The sequence below is a fragment of the Schistocerca serialis genome, chromosome 3 (assembly GCF_023864345.2).
Source record: "Schistocerca serialis cubense isolate TAMUIC-IGC-003099 chromosome 3, iqSchSeri2.2, whole genome shotgun sequence".
Lineage (NCBI taxonomy): Eukaryota > Metazoa > Arthropoda > Insecta > Orthoptera > Acrididae > Schistocerca > Schistocerca serialis.
The window spans coordinates 22,590,100-22,612,634 of record NC_064640.1 but is presented as its reverse complement, the minus strand read 5'-3'; the positions used below and the strand labels follow the sequence as shown (position 1 = coordinate 22,612,634).

The 22,535-nt window shown below is 44.2% G+C and overlaps 1 protein-coding gene across 1 annotated transcript in view; it reads left to right on the top strand.

The window, feature by feature from the left end:
• LOC126470667 (latrophilin Cirl) overlaps positions 1–22,535 on the top strand; it is a 781,142-nt gene that overhangs the window by 649,723 nt on the left and 108,884 nt on the right. The window contains exon 4 of the mRNA XM_050098661.1: positions 15,336–15,528. Within this exon, the coding sequence (XP_049954618.1) occupies positions 15,336–15,528 (193 nt within the window). The remainder of the gene's footprint in view (positions 1–15,335; positions 15,529–22,535) is intronic.

Here is a 22,535-nt window from a genome sequence, read left to right as displayed (position 1 = left end):
CGATAAGCAGACTCCCTGCCCCGCACGATTTTTCAGTTACCACAGTACGTTTATTAATAGAGAAAGCCACGAAAATGAGCACTCGGTTTGTGTTGTAGAAGCAGTCGCGTCCCGCTACGGAGAGGTCAACAGGAGCATCGACCTGCCACCGTAGTTTTCCCACGAGTGGCTTTCAGTTATTCAGCTAGTGTGATGGATGGGCTGATTTGGTATTGATCGGGCTGCTAATCACAGTGACCACCGAGCGAATGTTTCGGCCGGAGCGGCTGTGCGCCACATGCGCCCGTGCGAATTCTAAACCCAAAACGCCGTGAAATTGACTGTTACTCTCTACGTGGCTTAGCACTCTTGTAGTTCCTGTTACGTGTGTGCTTCAGTCACAAATTGTTGGAGCAGGTGACTAGGTAGATTCTGTCTTCCCGAATTTCCGAAAGGCGTTATATCTAATATGCTTTACTGCGCGACGAATGTTAAAAGCATACGAAAATAACATCGGCTGTGCCGCAGGCAACTAAACAGAACGATTAACGGTCTTAATACTAAAAAGCAATTTATCACATAGGTTTAGTAGCACTATCAAATTGTTCGCTGAAGACTGCTTTATTTGCAGAAAATGACCTTCGTTGAATGGTGATCAGGAATTTCAGAACGGATTGTACATTTTTTTCCAGTTACTGTCCTTACACGTGAATAAACGCGGTACAGTGACCGTAACAAAGAGAGAGAGAAGCCGATGGTATCCGATTACAAGAGTAGTGGCGAAAGTTCTGTGGTCATCACATCGTTTAACTACTTAGGGTTAGTACTAACGAAGGAAACTCCCCATTCGAACCCCTCAGATTTAGAGGTAGGAGGGTACAGTGGACAGCGTGTAAAAAGCTGAACACTGATCAAGCATGAAAACAGGAAGAAAGTGTACTGGACAGTGCAAAATAGAAACAGTGAACGGTCCACCGACAAGAAGTACAATATACAGCAGCCGGGAACGGAAATGGCGTTGTGGTGCAATGGACTGCCAAGCGGGGTAGCCATGTACTAACCTCCCTCGTGACATTTTTTTTTTCGTTTGCTTTATTCAAATTTGTGTCTGTGTCGTGGTGTAACGTCGGTTTGCAACAGCGAGGTGTAAGGTAGGGACATATAATGAAGTTGATTCTGCATTGGCCAAGCGGTTCTAGGCGCTTCAGTCTGGAACCGCGCTGCTGCTACGGTCGCTGGTTCGAATCCTGCCTCGGGCATCGATGTGTATGATGTCCTTAGGTTAGTTAGGTTTAAGCAGTTCTAAGTCTAGGGGACTGATGACGTCAGATGTTTAGTCCCGTAGTGCTTAGAGCCATTTGAACCATTTCACTCTGCACAACTACTCTATTATCAGCCGAAAGGAAGTGGCTTTCGAATGGGAACCGCAAACGTTTGATGACAGGACGACAAGTCAACCGAATCCTCGACCGGAAAACACGTCTGGTGTGTCATACACTGCATTAGTGGCAGTACGTTTGTTATATGGCAGGAATTTCTTATCGACGCACCTAATTTGTACGACTGGTAAGTGGGTGAGGTATGCCTCCTTGCCCGATTTAGGTGCTCCGATGAATGTGAATATGATCAATCCCAAGGAAATTATGAAAACATAGTAGTTTTCACTTAAGTTGCAGAAATAAACGCAACAGTTTCACAATCACACAGTTTGTTTGTGCTCTGTCAAAGCATACAGTATGTTTTTTAACTTCTTTGAAGTCTTGACTCTCGAATTCCTTTGTTGTAACATAGTTCACACCCATTTCCTTGTTGCTTTCGTTTCTGGGAGACGTTTATGTTGTATCTAGTCTGCTCTCACTATTCATTACATTTACTTGCGACGTTAACGTGTTCTTACCACATTACTCATAGTCTATAACCAATGTATAGTATGACAATTGCCAAGACTACAGAAAGAGAACAAACATTTCAATGACCGGATGGACAGTTCATAATGTTACGAAAAAAAAGTGGCAGGAGGGAGTTTTGGACACGGCTCGCCCGTGTGACACACCAACACTATCACCACTTACTCACGACGCCGTTGCTGTTTCAACCTGCTCTTTGTTGCACTTCTTGTTTTTGGGCCTTTCACTGTTTCTGTTTTGCTGTTGTCTCACAGTTCGGAGATCTTCTTCCTGTTTTCACGCTAGATCTGTGTTCAGTTTCTGACACGATGTCCACTGGGCCATCTTGGCACTAAGTCTGAGGGAGTGCGATAGGAAATTTCGATTGCAAGGAGCGTTATCAAATATGACGAATATTGTCGCAAGAGAAGCTGACAAGGGAACCTCCCCATCGCACCCCCCTCAGATTTATTTATAAGTTGGCACAGTGGATAGGCCTTCAAAAACTGAACACAGATCAATCGAGAAAACAGGAAGAAGTTGTGTGGAACTATGAAAAAAATAAGAAAATATACAAACTGAGTAGTTCATGTGCAAGATAGGCAACCTCAAGGATAATGTTACCTCAGGAGCGCCCTGGTTTCGTGGTTTGCGTGAGCAACTGTGGAACTGGAGGTCCTTGGTTCAAGTCTTCCCTCGAGCGAAAATTTTAATTTTTTATTTTCAGACGATTATTATCTGACAAACTCTTAAGTTTTCATCGCTTTTTGGGAGTGATTATCACATCCACAAGAAAACCTAAATCGGGCAAGGTAGAAGAAAGAAAGTAAAATTTTCACCCGAGGAAAGACTAGAAGCAAGGACCTCTCAGGCGGCAGCTGCTCACGCTAACCACAGGACCACGGCGCTCCTGAGCACAGACTGTACTTGATACTGCCTATCTTGCGCATGGACTACTCAGTTTGTATATTTTGCTTATTTTTTTCATAGTTCCACACAACTTCTTCCTGTTTTCTCGATTGATCTGTGTTCAGTTTTTCAAGGCCTATCCACTGCGCCAACTTACAACTAAATCTGAGGGGGGTGCGATGGGGAGGTTCCCTTGTAAGTAAGAATTAATCAGTAAAGACCTAGTTATGCCTTAAGGTAAATTTAGTCGTGGGGTACTACTATTCAACATTTTGTAAAGCGAACAGTTTTACATTTCTGTACATTCAAAGCGAACTGCCAATCTTTTTACCACTTTGAAATCTTTATGCATTCAATTATTACCCCCAGCAGTACAGAACCGAATGTTTCTTTTGAGTTGTGTATCATTCTCTGTTCTGTGTTCGCTTAGTGGTGTGACACATTCGCTTGTGACTTTCCTAGCCATCCGATTAGTGTAAAAGGGAGTAAATCACGGAAATTAGAATCGAGTGCGAGAGAAGGCGGCCCCAGAGATGGGCGATGGGGGGAGGGGGGTGGAGAGGGACGTGATGAAGTGGCAGGGTACGGTAACGAGCACGGGAGATGCTCTCAGAAGGGTACGCGCCAAATGGTTTGCAACGCATTGAGCACGCCTCCCACTTAATTCGCCGGGCTGCCGGTCCTCAGGAATATTACCGCCTGTCACTGATACATTTCTGAGTGCCGTCTGAAAGATTCGTGGAGTACGTACGGAGCCGAGGCGTCTAATTCGGAGATCAGCGACTAGTGTTGGCGTAGCCAATATTCCCGACGGCCTCTTGTCGGTGTAAAAGATTTAAGCTTCTCAAGTTAATGCAGTCAAAAATACCGCCATTTATGTTACACATTTTGATATTCCCAAACTCACTCTATAGACGAATTGTGCGGAACCTCGGAGCGCCAGTCTTACTCGCACTTGTCCGCTGTCTTGCTGTATGCTCAGTGCTCATAACTTCAGCTACCTAAACAATGGCTTAATTTTAAAATGGAATTATGTACCCTCTCAAGACGCTGGAGAACCATTAATGACGGGAGTATAAAGATATGAAACTAGTAATGAACGAAATATGGAGACTTATACAGTTACAGGGTGAATCCCTGATGATGATAAAAACTTTCAGGGCTGGTAGAGATAGGTAAATGTATCAATTTCAGGTAAGGGACCCTGGTCCAGAAACGACCGAGTAGAAAATTATAAGCGAGATTCGTACTGATACTTCTGACAGCGGACCTCTTCTACCGCAAGCTCTTTGCTTTCCGTATTTTGGGAGGACCAAAATTAGAAAAAACCGTCCAGTAAATATTGGTTCTAAAATGCGTGTCTTAAAAGCTGCAAGCGCTTGTTAGATAGAACAGACGTGTTTCGCAGCACCAAAGATGAAGTGCTCGTAGCTGTTAAAGAATGCACATTCGAGCTCATATGTACTGGACTACTTTTCTTGTTTTGGTTCATACTACCTCCTGCCAAAATATGGAAAAAAGGAGAGGACGTCCGCTGTCGGAAGTGTCAGGATAATTTTTGCTTGTAACTTTTGAGCTGGTCATTTTCGGAGCAGGTTTTCTGACCTCAGACTGATTCATTTACCCTTCTTCATGATCTCTGAAAGTTAGTAATATCATCACGGAATCAACCTGTGTATCAGCACCCGTTTTGGCCGCGTGTCTTTTTCCGGAAAGTTTCGCTGTAAACGTTGGTATCACAGTGGTCGAGTTTAAGAACTGATCACAGCTGTTTTCAGCCTCGCAACATCACCAGGTACAAGGCTGTCAGAGCAGCATCGAAATACTGGGTAAAGCTGTATGATTTGTAAAGCTGTGGCGCTTCCTATGTGACATAAGAAACATTTACTCACGTTTAACTTTCGTTTTGATTGCGAGATAATATTCATAGTTCTGGATAAACAGTATTAACTTTTTCTCCATTCACCACGTCCAGACCACGCTATGGGTCACAAATCAGTTTTTGTATACCCAAGTTTTCTGTGTGTTTGCTAATCACATAGCAGCTTTTTCTATGTAGTTGAAATGTTTCGTTGAGGCACATACTACTTCTATTCTGAGCAGGAGTTCCTCGCAGTAGATGAGAACTCTTCATCGTAACGTGTTATTTATTTGTATATTCGTGTTTTGTTAATTCTTGTCTATAAATTTTGTAATCAACGTTCTGTAAACTATGTACTGACTGTTTCCGTGACCAAGTAGCTTTGGGTATCTGATAAATAAATAAATTACATAGAAGAAGCTCCGTTGCGAGTTTTTCAAGAAAGTTGTGACCATTAATTACGTTTAGACTCAGTTCAGATTACGAGCAGCAAACGAAATCTGATTGAGTGTTGCATCGATGTAAAAAGTTCACATTTGAGGAGGAGCAATAAGTTCCCGTTTAATATCGTAAGAATTTCACAGCGATGTCTATTTTTCATATATTTGCCCAAGTCGAGTAACTAACTGTATGTAGCAATTTACGAGCTGACTGGAGTATAATTGTGAAGTCGGAAAATGTGGAACAACAGTAAAATTCCGTGCGGGTAGGATATAGTGGTGCCCTTTGAGGAAACTGAAGAATGTGTGCTCGGGAGTAGCGATGTGAAGGGGCGTGCGGTGCTGGGGGCTCGCGAACGCTTCGTGCTGTGCCGCACAAATTCGTCTTTGGATAGTTGGCCCAACAGACAGCGGAAGATAAGGAATGCAAATGCACGGAACCTGTAACAGGCTGGCACGCCAGCTTAGCTGCTTCGTGTCTACTCATCTTTCCATTTCTGCAGTGCTACAACCTCTGGTACGATGAGCAACCTTTTCTTCCGCTACCAACTCTCTAGTCTGTCAGGAACTAAAACGGTGACAGTTGAAAATGCAGGCGAACATGTCTTTTAACTTGCTGCCGTTATGGCCACTTTGCTGCCACAGTTAATAAAATAAATGCAGTGTCATATTATAGTACATTATTTGCACTCCACAAAACAAAATAATGTAGGCGGCGGAGGGAATCGCATTTACGTTAATTTTTAGATGGTGCATTGCTAATCCGTGAGCACATATGTGTCGCATGTTGCCGCTTAGATCTTTTGGGTACTATCTGAGTGGCAGACAATAACGTACGCTACTGGCCATTAAAATTGCTACACCACGAAGATGACGTGCTACAGACGCGAAATTTAACAGACAGGAAGAAGATGCTGCGATATGCAAATGATTAGCTTTTCAGAGCATTCACACAAGGTTGGCGCCGGTGGCGACATCTACAACGTGCTGACACGAAGAAAGTTTCCAACCGATTTCTCATACACAAACAGCAGTTGACCGGCGTTGCCTGGTGAAACGTTGTTGTGATGCCTCGTGTAAGGAGGAGAAATGCGTACCATCACGTTTCCGACTTTGATAAAGGTCGGATTGTAGCCTATCGCGATTACGGTTTATCGTATCGCGACATTGCTGCTCGCGTTGGTCGAGATCCAATGACTGTTAGCAGAATATGGATTCGGTGGGTTCAGGAGGTTAATACGGAACGCCGTGCTGGATCCCAACGGCCTCGTATCACTAGCAGTCGAGATGACAGGCATCTTATCCACATGATCCCTGAGTCAACAGATGGGGACGTTTGCAAGACAAAAAAATGGTTCAAATGGCTCTGAGAACTATGGGACTAAACATCTGTTGTCATCAGTCCCCTAGAACTTAGAACTACTTAAACCTAACTAACCTAAGGACATCACACACATCCATGCCCGAGGCAGGATTCGAACCTGCGACCGTAGCAGTCGCGCGGTTCCGGACTGAGCGATTTGCAAGACAACAACCATCTGTAGAACAGTTCGACGACGTTTGCAGCAGCATCGACCATCAGCTCGGAGACCATGGCTGCGGTTACCCTTGACGCTGCATCACAGACAGGAGCGCCTGCGATGGTGTACTCAACGACGAACCTGGGTGCACGAATGGCAAAACGTAATTTTTTCTGATGAATCCAGGCTCTTATTACAGCATCCGTGTTTGGCGACATCGCGGTGAACGCACAATGGAAGCGTGTATTCGTCATCACCATACTGGCGTATCACCCGGCGTGATGGTATGGGGTGCCATTGGTTAACGTGTTGGTCACCTCTTGTTCGCATTGACGGCACTTTGAACAGTGGACGTTACATTTCAGATGTGTTACGACCCGTGGCTCTACCCTTCATTCGATCCCTGCGAAACCCCACATTTCAGCAGGATAATGCACGGCCGCATGTTGCAGGTCCTGACGGGCCTTTCTGGATACAGAAAATGTTCGACTGCTGCCCTGGCCAGCACATTCTCCAGATCTCTCACCAATTTAAAACGTCTGGTCAATGGTGGCCGAGAAACTGGCTCCTCACAATACGCCAGTCACTACTCTTGATGAACTGTGGTATCGTGTTGAAGCTGCATGGGCAGCTGTACCTGTACATGCCATCCAAGCTCTGTTCGACTCAAGGCCCAGGCGTATCAAGGCCGTTATTACGGCCAGAGGTGGTTGTTCTGGGTACTGATTTCTCAGGATCTATGCACCCAAATTGCGTGAAAATGTAATCACATGTCAGTTCTACTATAATATATTTGTCCAATGAATACCCGTTTATCATCTGCATTTCTTCTTGGTGTAGCAATTTTAATGGCCAGTAGTGTATTTAGTTGTTTACTCCGAAGGAAGAACAGTTGTCCAAGTTTTAAGATTAATATTATTATTGTTTGGGCACGTTGCTGTGTAGTTCGTTGAATGGCAGCCCCTGTACCGAGAGGCAAACTTCTGCAGGTCCCGCTACAGTCTTGTGGGGTTGCGCTGTCGTAAAATCATCCCTCAACAACCTCCTCGTCATCCACCAGATCGCTTATGCATGTCGTGGACAGTACCCCTACAACATTCCTTTAGTGTGTGTCCGAAATTACCTCCACATTTGACGACGTGCTGAGTTCTGTCTGTGAGCAAGTCCTCTCTCTCCAATCACAATTCCCGTTCGATGTTTCGTTAACTCGTATCTCGTTAACTGGGCAATACTGAGGAACTTTATCGAACACCGTCCGAAAGTGAAGGAACACAGCGTGAACCAGGCCACGTTTATTCACTGCACTGCTCAACAGTTCAGGGTGTCTCCACAGTAAGATAAGAAAGAGTGGAATTGTCCTAAAATACTTACTGTGGCCAGCAGTCTGTGAACCAAGTGCCGCGAAAGATGGCTCATTGCCCCGACACCAGTCCGCAGCAGACGTTGACACGCCCGGGTTCCCGGGTTCGATTCCCGGCGGGGTCAGGGATTTTCTCTGCCTCGTGATGACTGGGTGTTGTGTGATGTCCTTAGGTTAGTTAGGTTTAAGTAGTTCTAAGTTCTAGGGGACTGATGACCATAGATGTTAAGTCCCATAGTGCTCAGAGCCATTTGAACCATTTTGAAGACGTTGACACACACAGCTGACAGTTCTTCCTCCATTCACCTCTGCTTCCCCTGGCACCGAAAACTACACACACACACACACACACACACACACACACACACACACACACAGAGTGAGAGAGAGAGAGAGAGAGAGAGAGAGATCACTGTCCCGGGTCCTGTACCCTCCCGGTTAGCTGTGCATTTTAAGGAGACCGCTTCCAGCACGGGCCGGTACACCAGCCTCGAATCGGATCCGCCCAGCGGATTAACGACGCAGTGCCGGTGTGCCAGTAAGGCTGGGTGTCGTTTTAAGGCGGTTTTCCACATGTCACCCGGTGAATACCGGGCTGGTTACCATGTTCCACCTCAGACGCTATGCATTTAGCACACTTTCCCGCACTTGCATACAGAATGTAGTCTGTATGCAAACACATGATGTAAACTGCTTCTGTCCTGGGAAGTGAATAGGAAACGGATGACCTTCTGCTGTTTAGTCTCTTTAAACACACAGTAGGCATTGGAGTCAGCTTGTCCTCTGTGAGAAACCCATTCTTGGAGACTCAGCATTTTATATCTACATATGCTTCCCCTACCGATGTCGTTTTATGCAATCCCACATGACAGAACAGTGTTGTTGTGTCAGTTCACTATGGAGATATTAAGTACATTGTCAAAATGTCGCAGATTAACTGTGAAAGTATACGAAGACATCTTAGACATATTGTACACATTTTGTTTGTGAAACTACTTTAGCACATTAACGTGGCGAATCACATATTAAACGTTTCATTTGGTTACAGATTGGAAAGTTGCAGTTCCGCACTTCCCATTTTGATATAACCTGTTAATTTCGTTGTTTCCGATGGCAAAACACACTGTATAAGGCAACGTTTCTGAACAGTTTACGAAAGATTAAGTACTACTCCATATAAACGGAATAAACTTACAGAGACTTCCAAAATCTGTATGACAACGACGCTGGTTACACAAAGAAAAATTGGAGACCCTTGGATAAGTATGGCAGAAGTAAGTTATACCTTGATCCAAAAATAGCGTGTAACTCATGACTAATCCTCATTTGTTATTTTTACAGAACGGTTCCGTTTGCTAACAGTCGTCCGAGGCTCTGAGATCGATTACGTGGCTGTCGCCTGTCTGGATGCAGAGGTAGTGCAGGCTGCATGAAACAAACCGGCAGGGGCAGCTGAATCACCCGCAAGCCACTGTGTAGTGCTCTGCTCCCAATATAAGCCATTTTCTTTGTCCTACTCCATTCGAGTATTGAGAGAGAGAAAATGGCCACGAGTACCTCTGTGTTCGCTCTGACCTCTCTCATTCCATTCTCATGACCCCTGTGAGATGTGCAGAATGGTCGCACATTCTTTTTCGATTATAGCTTCTATAAATTTATCCAACAGGGTTCTGCGAGAACAAAGTAGTCTTTCTTCCATAGATTCCCATTTAAGTTCCCCGAGAATCTCTGTTGCATTTTCGGATCAGCGTACCGACCTGTTAAGATTCTGACAGCACGTCACTAAATTCGTTCAGAGCCTGTTGTCACGTCTAGTAGATAAGAAGCAGCAGTGTAGCACTGCTGGATGTCGTCATTTATGAGTTTTCCTGTACAACTGAACAACATTTACCGAGATCTCCTCCAAAACATCAAGATCTTCTATACGACTTCCACGGTTCTGATTTTACTTGATTTGAAACAGATTTTTAGGGCCACCCCTAAATATTTAAATAATGTGACACGCTCCAGAGGTTTGTTACTAATCTTATTATCGAATACTATCGGGTTCCTTCTCTTTGTTACCAACCCATCTGTTCTATTGAAATCACGTGTCGGTATTTTGACCTTTGGCGTCTACGAAGCACTGCGTGTTTCCGCTTCGTTTGTCTCTGCACTCGTAATTATACATTTAACGCCATTTCAAACTGCACGATGAGCAGATTGTTACTCTTAAGCTATTGATGCAGAGATGTGACGCATGTCGTGGTACACAGCCGCTTCGTGAATACATATCGTTTGTAGTCGACGACTGTATGCTCAATTAATACACGGTGTTTGCTAGTAGCGACACCGGTTTCGTTGTCAAAGCCCGAGTTATGTGCAGGTAGCGAAATTGCTAACGTGTATCGTGCTGTGTGCACTTCCGTCGTTCATCGTTAAACGCGCGTTTGCCGACATTTGGCGATAGCTGCCTTTACTGGCGCACATATCCGAGCCGTTTCCTCCGGTGATTAATTTGGAATTGCGTTGCACACTATGCCTCCAGGCGTGCCCTGCCCGTCCACAGAGTGCTGCTTTTACATATCTCCTTCACTTCCAGCGACATAAAATATTAAATATAAGGCAAAGAAACGATACTAGTGCTGATAATTTCTGTGGTCTCCGCGATCGGGAAGCCTTGGTGGGGATGTTGCTGCTTTGAATCGACAGTGGTGAAATTGCTACATAGCCAAAGTAAGCAAGCACCAATGATACTTCAAAATAATCTTAACAGCGCGACGATTACTCCGGATGAGAGGTTGCTGAGTCAATATTTAATAGTAATTGTGTAATTCTCTTTTGCGATATTACTCACTTACAGCCAAATATTACTTTGCTGTATAAGAAGCAAACATATATTTTAAGCATTGCAAAGTAGATAGATTTTTTAACCCCAGACGCGTTTCGTCTTTTGCTTAAAAAAGAAACTTGATATTTATTTACACTGTGTGAGCCGACCTCCACAAATCTTACGGAAAAGCAGATTCCGGTGCACCAGAAGTGATACAGCTACAATTCATGCTTTCTTTGATCGAATATACTGTAGCGAGATGAAGTAATTCAACAGCGCGAATTGTAGACTGTTTTACCGAAGTGTACAGAATAACTTACCGAATATTTACGTACTTAATTAAAAGAATATCTTGCGTGTGACAAAGAACAAAATTACATTTGAAGGCATTTGAAGAAAACCTTGTTTCCTTGACTTGACAGTATTTCTTCCGCGATGTTCATCGTAGCAGTCTCTGTATTACAACCACCTCTTAGGACAATCTGTTTCTGTCTGCAGAGCTTTTAGAATGAATTATGTATCTGTATATCACAGTGACACATGCGAAAGTCTTACGTGGAAGCTGAGTAAAGGGTTTACTGCGACATAAAAAAATACGTAGCGGCCAATGCTGGCGACACAGTCAACGCACACGTAGCATTAGTACGTCATGAGAGTTTGATTACACCGACTGGCTCGGGACTCGAGGAGGCTAGCCTGTCCCGGACGACTAACGACGAGAGCGGGTGAACCGGCCAGCCTGCATGTGGTTTTTAGGCCGTTTCCTACGCCCAACCCTGCAAATACCGGGCTGGTTCCCACGTCCGCCTCAGATACAGGGTGCGCAAAATATTTTGAAAACGTTTTCACACATTGGGGGCGCCAGTAAGGCTATCCGGCAGCCATCTGTTACTAACATTGCGATAATCCACGGAATAACACAGACCTGTAGAGAAACGGGCTAAGGCAAGGAGGAGGAGGAGGAGGAAGAAGAAGAAGATAAAGAAGAAACTTGGGTTACAGCCAGTGTTGCGAGCCGGCCTCTATTATTTCATTACGCTTCGTGGTGCACGCACGTCACGTTGCTGCGCTTTCATATAAGCACGCCTTCTCCGGCGAGTGGGACTAGCCGCAACTGCTCTCCCTCTGTGGAATTTAGAAATTTGGTATAGAGACGTTAATTTTTTTTACGGCGCCGTTATAAAGCAACGCGAAGAATGCGACTGAAGCGACCAGTTGTGGGCCAGCAGGAAAAAGAGACGGGCCAGCGACAGGTCGCTTTCAAAATGCGCCACACTTTTTCCTCTTGCCGGCGTGCGCAGGCGCTGAGTCCTACGAAGGAACTGCGTTCGTCATAGCGGCGTCAGCGTCACGGCACGGGTAATGCGTATTGTGAGCGTGCTACGTTCCAAGCATCCCTTGTTTCCACTCACACTGATGTTGTTACTCTTGGCTGATCCTATTCATCGATAAGGACTAGCGTTGGAGAAAACCCAGTCCAATAATCTTAAGCCATTTTCTTTACCTTTTTTGTTTTTGTTTTCTCGTGTTCCGTGGGAGTTAGTAGATCACGTAACGAGTCGCCACATTTCAGTCTAATTAAAAACGTTTGAACGAAAACAAGAGACCTGAAAAAAAATGGAAATTTGTGGTAAGTTCAAAGTGGTTCAAATGGCTCTGAGTACTATGGGACTTAACATCTGAGGTCACCAGTCCCTTAGAACTACTTAAACCTAACTAACCGAAGGACATCACACACATCCATGCGCGAGGCACGATTCGAACCTGCGACCGTAGCGGTCACGCGGCTCCAGACTGAAGCGCCTAGAACCGCTCGGCCACACCGGCCGGCTGTGGTAAGTTCTATGGGACCGAACTGCTGGGGTCATCGTTCACTAGCTTACACACTACTTAAACTAACTTACGCTAAGGATAACGCACACGCCCATGCCAAAGGGAGGACTCGAACCTCTGACGGGGGCAGCCACGCGAGCCGTGGCAAGACACCTGAGACCGCTCAGCTACTCCACTCGGCAAGAGATTTGAGATAACACATACATATGAGTAATGCTTTGCTATATTAACCGCCTTTGAAAAATAATGCATCGATTAAATTGTTTAGCGTGTTGAGGAATATAATATAGAATCACCAGAATAAGGGAAAATTTAGAGTTGAAACAGGAGACTCGACGACACTAAAATTATTCTCAGTTGCCCGTAGGAAGTTTCTTGGTCTCTAAAATGGAAAAAATATGAAGCAGTACGTGTTATCGAGCTTACTAAAATCACCTTCGTATTGTCGGTACCGGTATTTCCTTTTGCCGCTAGTGCAGATATCATAATTGAGCGCGTTTGAAAGCAGGTCTGAAAATCTACTGAAATAAGACTAAAATAATATATAATCTCCACATCGACGAATGCCATTCATCGGTGAATGAAAATATGGATGGATACGGTGCAGTGAAAGCTGTGAACAGCTGTGGAATAAAACTACTGTGTCACGAGGAAGCGTTTTATCTTCAGCTGGGGTTCAGCACTCATATTTCTCAGTTCTGCTGGCAGCCTGTTGCTCATGGAAGTGTTATAAAAATTCATAAATTCAAATGTGACCGTCATTGGTTAAATAATAGTGAACTTCTTCCTGTGCCTTTGTCTCGCATCGGCGCAGGGTCTTCAGGATTATTTACGGATTTGTAGGTCAGTTGAAGAGCTGAACTGATGTCCTTTCTGTCCACCCCCGCCCACGGAACGGAATGTGTGTACCCCAACTGGCTGAGTGTAGTGTTACGCGTGTCAAAGTGGTTGCGAATCGTGTAACTGAAGCGAGACTTGGGTACCAGCTCGATATTCGCCTCGTGGGGTGTGGGAAATCGCCTAAAAGCCACACTGGGCTGGCCAGCGCGCCGAGCCTCGTCGTAGATCCGGGTCTGGCGCACCTCCCCGTCCCGGAAGTGGCGCATTAACGCGCACGGCTCTCTGTATGGGTTGGTTAAATAATCACAGTGGGGAAACAAATGCTGTTTCGAGTGTTCTGAATGCGGGTGTTTTCAAGCACGTATTTTATTATGTTCCATTTTTCATTTTAATACAGATTTTCCTCTGCTACTCCATCCACTCACGATTTACGAGGGCGTGCTGAAAAGTAATGCCTCCGAATTTTGTATGTGAAAACTCTTAAAGTTTGTTAAATTAGACAAACGATATTAACATTCTAAGTCTTTATTCCTCACGTTTTCATATTCTCAGCCGTCTGCTGAGGGAACACTCCCTCCTTCAGCATGACAATGCGACCACAAACACGAGTGCTGCAATATCTTCAACAATCTGACGCCTCGGGTTCACCGTCACCGTTCAGCCTCCCTACACTCCCGACTTGGCCCCATCCCATTTTCAGCTCTTTCCAAAACTTAAAGAACACTTTCGAGGATTTCGCTTTGATAATGGTGAAGCAGTGCAAGTTGAGATCAGCTTGTGGCTCCTTCAACAAAGTCAAACATTCTACGGTGACGTATCAGCAGACTGATCTCTCACTGGTTGCCACGCCGAGTGCGCCATGTCACAGATTGCGCGGCCCCTCCCGCCGGAGGTTCGAGTCCTCCCTCGCGCATGGGTGTGCGTGTTGTCCTTAGCAAAAGTTAATTTAAATAGTGTGTAAGTCTAGGGACCGATGACCTCAGCAGTTTGGTCCCTTAGGAATTCACACACATTTGAACATTTTCTCACTGGTTTGTCCAGTGTAGCTTGTTATATTATGATGCGATAGGTTCAAATGGCTCTGAGCACTGTGGGACTTAACTTCTGAGGTCATCAGTCCCCTAGAACTCAGAACTACTTAAACCTAACTAACCTAATGACATCACACACATCCATGCCCGAGGCAGGATTCGAACCTGCAACCGTAGCGGTCGCGCGGTTCCAGACTGTAGCGCCTAGAACCGCTCGGCCACACCGGCCGGCTATGATGCGATAGTCAAATGAGAAATAAATATGTGGACATGAAAAGTAAAGCCGGCCGGAGTGGCCAAGAGGTTCTAGGCGCTACAGTCTGGAACCGCGCGACCGCTACGGTCGCAGGTTCGAATCCTGCCTCGGGCATGGATAAGTGTGATGTCCTTAGGTTAGTTAGGTTTAAGTAGTTCTAAGTTCTAGGGGACTAATGACCTCAGAAGTTAAGTCGCATAGTGCTCAGAGCCATTTTTTGAAGAGTAAAGATATAGAATGTTAATAACTTTTTTTTTTTTTTTTTTTTTTTTTTTTTTTTTTTTTTTTTTTTACTTAAAAAGAAAGCTTTTAGAGTTTTCACAGAAAATAATTTGGGAGGCTTTACTTTTCAGTACGCCCTCGTACATAGTAGCACTTTTCCTTGTGTAAATGACTGCATTTTAATCTAGGAAGTAGTCATCGCCATATTTTCGGAGTGATCAGGGAGAACAGCGGAAAGCACACAGAAGATTAGTTTGTCGTTCTATAGTTTACCATTTCAGTCCTTTGTTTAGAATCCTGTGACCCGTCGACGGATTTTCCATTGTAAATTTGCGACTTTGTTGCAGCGTGAAGTGTAATGAAGCGAATTTTGTTTTATGTTTCAGAGCAACCGCGTTACGATACGGTTTACGCCTGTGAGGGTAAGGTGCTCGCCATCCGCTGCACCGACGGAAACCTCATCCATCTGATCCGCGCCAACTACGGCCGCTTCTCCATCACCATCTGCAACGAACACGGGAATACAGAGTGGAGCGTTAACTGCATGTCGCCAAAGTCGCTACGCGTGCTGCACAACAGGTATAAGAGCCGCCGCTCTCCCCTCCTGCCTGGTCCTTCCCATCCTGCCCCCACCCGTTCTACTTCCCCTCCTCCTGCCAGCTAGCTATAGTCCGATTACAATTGCTTGATAGTTGACACTTCACGCGTCGTAGCTGGTTTCCTCCAGTCAGAGCGCTCAACGTCACGCCCGAAACGTTCACCGTTACAAAACTGCCACAACAATTTACTCACTTTTCTTCAAACTCCTTGTCCGGCTTTCTTTCTTGATTTGTGTGGATCCCGTAATGCAGGGCCTGGCCCCTCACACACACACACACACACACACATACCACACACACACACACACACCGATGGTAACGAAATACACAGATTTCATACATAGCACTAAACACAGACTACTGCATCCTTCCGCACAAGACACAATCTGCGTCACATATAAAGTTATTATAATCACAGAGATTGGCTTACATTAGATTAGCCTCGCAAGACATTGCGTGAAGCCGAATTTTCGAAGGCTGCAATTAATCGTTGCAACTGCGTCACCAGAAACATAAACAAATTTTGCCAGCGTAATGGCGTAGCGTTCTCGTTAGCATATATACCCGACGTTTGGGAGGTCTTAGGTTCGAGGCTCGACAAATGAAGCAATTTTTTTTTTATTTTTCTAAATCTGATCAGAAGACTTTGAGTATTTTTTATTCAATTAATTGGTATAAATGCAGTTATTTTATTTCTAATACTTTTCCGCGTCATTTTCATCATCACAGTATCAGCTTATTTATTTGCTCTTATTTTTCTTCCTATCATTTTTTTTTCCGTGCGGAATCTGCTTGTGTTCCCTACAGTCTTCTACCGAGAGCCAAGCAGGACTGTTCATCGGTTGGTAACGCGGCATTCCGTGCAGCCAGTGTGAGGATAGTGTAACCAAAGACAGTGAGAAATTACAGTTTGCTTTTACCGCTGAAATTGAAATTTTTCTGACTCGAGTTTTCTCGTAGGGCTTAGCCACGAAGGCCGTCAACAAAGCGATCGTGATTTTAGTTTTGCCGCAGATCGTTGATCGCCGTTTTCTCGGATACATTCACATCGCGATGTTGTGGCTAGTTTAGGACGTTAGTTTAAATTGACAGTTACAAAACCGTCTTCTGCCGCATTTCAGTCATTAGTCGCGTAAAATCAGCTGTCGACAGAGCGTCTCCCTCTTCCGTCGTAGTTCGCGCGGCCGCTTCCAACATTGCTCCGCGTTACACGTTAACAGCATTTGTGAAGTGAAGTGAAGTGAAGTGACCCGCCGTGTTTGTGTGACGCCTATAACCGAGCGAGTGCCGGCAAGCGCATGCGGCAACACTGTAGCGGCAAGTGACACACGTCAAATGGTTCAAATGGCTCTGAGCACTATGGGACTTAACATCTGTGGTCATCAGTCCCCTAGAACTTAGAACTACTTAAACCTAACTAACCTAAGGACATCACACACACCCATGCCCGAGGCAGGATTCGAACCTGCGGCCGTAGCAGTCGTGCGACACACGTCAACTATCAAGTAATTTTAATCGGATTAGAGTATCCCGTGCATTGTTCCTGGTTGCAGCTGCTCATCGAAAGGAAATCCAGGTTTCCTAATCAGACGAGGCGGCATTTTTGTTATGTCTACTTAATGTGTTACTTCTGTTGTCTTAGCATCTTGTTACTGTTATGAGCATCGTGGATGGTTTCCTTTTTTATTTATTTATACCTTGTGTGTTCCTCCTATGCTCTATGCTACGTGTGCTTTGGTACTGCCACACGTATTAAGTCTTCATCCACTCGTTCGTGTCTACAAGTTCAGTAGTATTGGTCCTATTTGCTTTCACTAAAAAAGCTCTCGATGTTTACGGATGGCATTTCTGCTTAGATCTCATGAAGTAGAATCAGAATAGCTCTCATTATTTAGTACTTGCTGCGTGTTTCTTCCTACTGTTCCACTTCTTATTTAATATATATTTAAATCCGTATTCGCCATCTTGCTTTGTTTATATCACAATGTCAGCAGATCGTTATAGCTTGTACAACTGAAAATAGTTTGCTCTTGCCTGTAAATGAGGTGTTCGCATATGTACCATCTTTTTAGTATCAAATCTTGCACTGCTCGCTGTTACTGGCCATATTCCAATTTGTATCAGTTTGTGACGGTCTGAGCTTTTCCCTCAAAACTGAGATACACTTCAGTTTAATCATTTCATCGCGTAATTTTTTCTGTTGCAGTGTAAGAAACTGTAGGTAGTTCAGATTAATGTTGTAAATTTTTACTTTCTCCTCTATTAAAATTAGATCCTGTGAAGATACTTTATAAGCTAAAATTATCACCTTGTACTGTCCATTTTGTTGTTTGTCTGATACAATTATATTCATGAAATTTTACTTCGCTTTCCTCAGAGTTCTATAGGAACTTATATTTCATTCATAAATTTCCGCTAGAAATATATCTTCACGCCAGCGTGTATCTTGCTTTGTCTGAGGTTCTTAATTATTTGTTTTCGTTCCAGCATATTCAAAAATAATTCTTCGCTTATATCCTATATTTTGGACAGTAAATGCTACGGGACTGTTGACGACACTTCTCAACTGAACACTGAACTTGTCAGAAACTATGTCTGCCGCACTCTAAAAAGAGGCGGACTCAACCTGCACAATACTTGCTTTCTTCTCCAACATCATATTTAGGGAATATCCGTCAGCAGTTTCCAGATTTTTTTCCCTTTTTCGTCCGTTTGTTAAGTAGCAAGTGAGTTTCAAACGTTTACCTCATTGTGTGCCGTGTGTAGTCTGGGAAATGCCATCCGTTTACCATTTAAAGACCACAGAGAAAATATTGCAACGAATATTACGGAAGACCAGAATTTTTCAACGATATACCATATTCATTTCATGTACTTAACATTCTTTGTTCTTATTTTGTTCATTTAATTATAATTTTGCACTGCTGTGCGGTTTTGTAGGTATGGTTGCAGGATTCTTTCTTGTACAGGATGAAGAAAAAGTGCCACATTTGACGGTCAGCATTCGAGTCCTCATCTCAGTTCAAAACAAAAGTGTATCTAGCAAAACCTTGTCCCGCCAATGCGATAAAAAAAGAGACCGCAACAGCAAGAATAGGTAGCATCAACTCTGCCCTATGCCGGAGCTGTCCCGTTAGTTCAGTGAGACGAGACAAGTAAAGCCAACAGAAAATAATAGTGCATACAGTAACATCGTCCGTATCCAATGAGGTAGAAAAAACACACTATGTAGGCTCCATTTGATTGCACATTATGCTATGCACAATAACTCCATTTTCTACGTTTGACATCCTAGTTTCTCTCTACAGAGCTGGTACGTACTCATACGAGCAACTTTCACTTTGGAGAAGACGTTGAAAGAGACCACCTTGCTTTTGTAAATACTTCAGCACTCACTGGACCCTCCGCAACACATCTGCATCCACCATGGCCGAAGTGGTGTGTGCGCGCGCGAGCTATTAGGTCGTGGGGTACTTTAAACTTGTTCCTTTAAGTAGCCCCACAAATAAAAATCTAGTGGATTAAGGTCCGGGAAACGCGAAGGCCAGGACATTGGACCTCCATCACCAATCCATTTCCCTGGAAAGGTTTCATTTAAATAGTTACGCATATTCATTCCAAAGTGTGGCGGTACACTCAAACCATAGCTGTCGCCGAACTCCATATGGAATGTTTTCTAATACGTTAGGCAAAGTGTTGCAAAGAAATGTACGATACAGCAGCACATTCAACGTGTCCGGCAATAGGCAAGGGACAAAGCTACTTCTCCCACAGGTATAAGCCGAAGCGTGCCGAAAAGCCACGTTCACGGGTGATATGTGGGTTGTGTTCCGAGCAATAGTGGCTATTGTGGATGTTGAAAATACCTTTACGAGTGAAGCTAGATTCGTCACTTCATGTCACGTTACTTATAAAATGTACTTTATCTTCCACTTGGTGCAAAAGCCATCCACAAAACTGTACTCGTCGAGTGCGGTCTTCTGGCTGCTGCTGTCGAGTTAACGTGCAACGACACGGATGCATTTCTTTATCGTGCAACACTTCAGCAGCCAGTCAATGAGATATGTGGAACTGCCTTGTACTTCGCCGAGGTGACTGGTGAACGGTTTCGAGAATCGCCTCCTCTGTTTGTCGAGTACGCCTAATCCTTGGACGACCTGTGTCCGTTGCTTGTGGACGAAGATTACCGGTTTCCCGAAGGCTTTGCTTCAGGCGACGAGAAACATTTCTACTGTAATGACAGCTTTGAGGGTACCGTGCAGCACCCCACGAGTAGGAGCAGCTTGAATGAGACTTTCCACTCTGCAGCGGAGTGTGTGCTGATATGAAACTTCCTGGCAGATTAAAACTGTGTGCCCGACCGAGACTCGAACTCGGGACCTTTGCCTTTCGCGGGCAAGTACTCTACCATCTGAGCTACCGAAGCACGACTCACGCCCGGTACTCACAGCTTTACTTCTGCCAGGTTCGCAGGAGAGCTTCTGTAAAGTTTGGAAGGTAGGAGACGAGATACTGGCAGAAGTAAAGCTGTGAGTACCGGGCGTGAGTCGTGCTTCGGTAGCTCAGATGGTAGAGCACTTGCCCGCGAAAGGCAAAGGTCCCGAGTTCGAGTCTCGGTCGGGCACACAGTTTTAATCTGCCAGGAAGTTTCAGGAGCAGCTTGGTTATCGGATGCACTCGGCACCAAAAGCATATCGACGTAGTTATCGTTTGTGTACTCCATCGGGAAGCCGCGCTACGAGAACTTCGCAGGACTAGCTATGGTTGTGTACTGTGCGGTTAGTGGACACTTGCATGCATTTCAATGGATGCCACTGTCACGTGATAGGCTATTGTCATGTGACGTAACCATGTCCTGCTTATAAACGACAAAAACTATGGAATGGATGGTTAAAAAGTTTAAAGAAAAAGAAACCTGAGGAGGATTCGAGCTGTAGCTGTGTGGTGGATGCCCCAGCAGTCTACTCTTTGAGCTACGACGGCTAGTGTGGTAGTGTGCGTTGATACATGTTCTTCTTGACATTCCGATGAGCTACAAGATCTGAGAGTATTTCTTGGTCCTCGTTTTCATACATAAGGTTTCAAAATGCACGCGATCTGAGTCTGCTACATAAACTTTTGTCTTCAATCTGGATGAGAAATCGCATGCTGACCTCAAAAGTGGCATTTTTTGTTCACCCTGTATATGTAACGCCATGCAACGTTTATGTAGCCCTAACCCCCTCTTTCAAGCGATATATGTCATTTGAACTCTAGCACGTCACGCTTACAGGTTTCAGATGTTATATATTTGGTGTTAGTAGTTTATTGTAGACAAGTGTGTTTGTGTTATAATTCTGTTCCTTTTAACGCTGTGTTTTATTTGATTAACGTACGGTACTAACTATTTAAGTTTTGGCTGTTGACGCTTGCCTCTGCGTATGCACAATTCCTTTTCCTCCGTAAACTACCGTGTCCTGTTCCTGTGCACACATTTCTTTTGAGTTTAGTAGAATAAATGTTCTTTGGACCCCTGTGATGGTCTAGTAGTTTGAACATCCAGCGCACTGTGCCAGCGGGCTTTTCCAGCCACTGCGGATATGCGCAAGACCCCAGAGGTCATTTGTTTTCTTTTCCAGGGTGTAACCTTCCTCTGCAACATATACACAGTTTGATATGTCCGTGATTCTGCAACGGAACTCACGATATTTAACCCTAGCAATACCAACGGATTTTCCATAACGCCTATTGGCAAGTAGGGGTAGTTTATGCCCACCCTAAAAAAAACTGAAAAAAGCGGAATAATTGCTTATTTGTTGACTTCATCAACAACGTACTTTTGCAAGACATGCAGATGTGTAAGTAGAATACAGAACCTGAAAATATCTTCTAGCACATTCTTAGCAATATTTACACATTTTCTATAACATTTGCTACCAGTGGGGGTACTTGAAGCCCACTGTAATATAAAAAAATTTAAAAATTAAGAAATGAAAATTTCGCTAATTATTGTTATCTTTTACTCGCAACAAACTGTTTAAATAGATATTAATGTGTAAGTAAGGTCCTGAACCTGAAAATATTGAATATGACATTCATTGGGAAAATGACATCTACTCGAAAGACTTAAATGTTTTGTATAAGTTTAACTGAAAAACTAAAAACATTTACGGAATTGTTTAGAAGATGTCATTAAAAACAATAAATATTTTTTACAAAATTTTATGAGCTAAAGTAACTGGTTAGATTTATTTTCTAAAGTTGGGCAGAAAAATAACCCCCAGCCACCCGTTGATATTGCGAGGGTTAAAACAACGTGGAACACATTTTTGTGGATACAGACACTCACCTATTTTTCATTCTTGTTCCATGAGCGCGCATAGCTTTCTAACCATGAGACACGTGCACCAGAGAGGCATTCGTTCAGCGTGTACTTGAGGGGTGTCGGGAACGCTGCAAACCCGCTGTTAAGCGTCTTCTGCTTCCACCAACTGCTCCCTAAATAGCTCTTCTGCTTGTGCTCTTCTCCGTAGCTGTAGCCTCATACTGTGACTTCTTCTGTTCAGAAAGTGTCACTTTATTTTGTGAAATAACGGTAACGGTATCGGAAGACCAGAAAAATGATAGTTGTAGAAGAAGAGAGAAACATTAACGAAAAATGGAACACAAGTTTGGCAACTCGGCACAAACAAATCGAAAATGTTTTTCGTACTTTCCGGCATTCTTTCTCCGTCGTAAGGAAGTGCATTTTATAGGAGAACGATTAGAGAAGATCCTTTTGTCTACATGCTGCTTGAACAGACACATTGAGAGCGAGAGAGAGAGAGAGAGAGAGAGAGAGAGAGAGAGAGAGGGAGGGAGAGAGAGAGAGAGAGAGAGAGAGAGAGAGAGAGAGAATTGTTTTGGGCGGGGGGATTGAGAAGGCGGGAAGCGGTGCAGAGGGTGGGATAGGAAAAAGAAGACTGGAGCGGAGTGGAAGAAGGAGAAGAAGAGTTAAGAATGAAATGG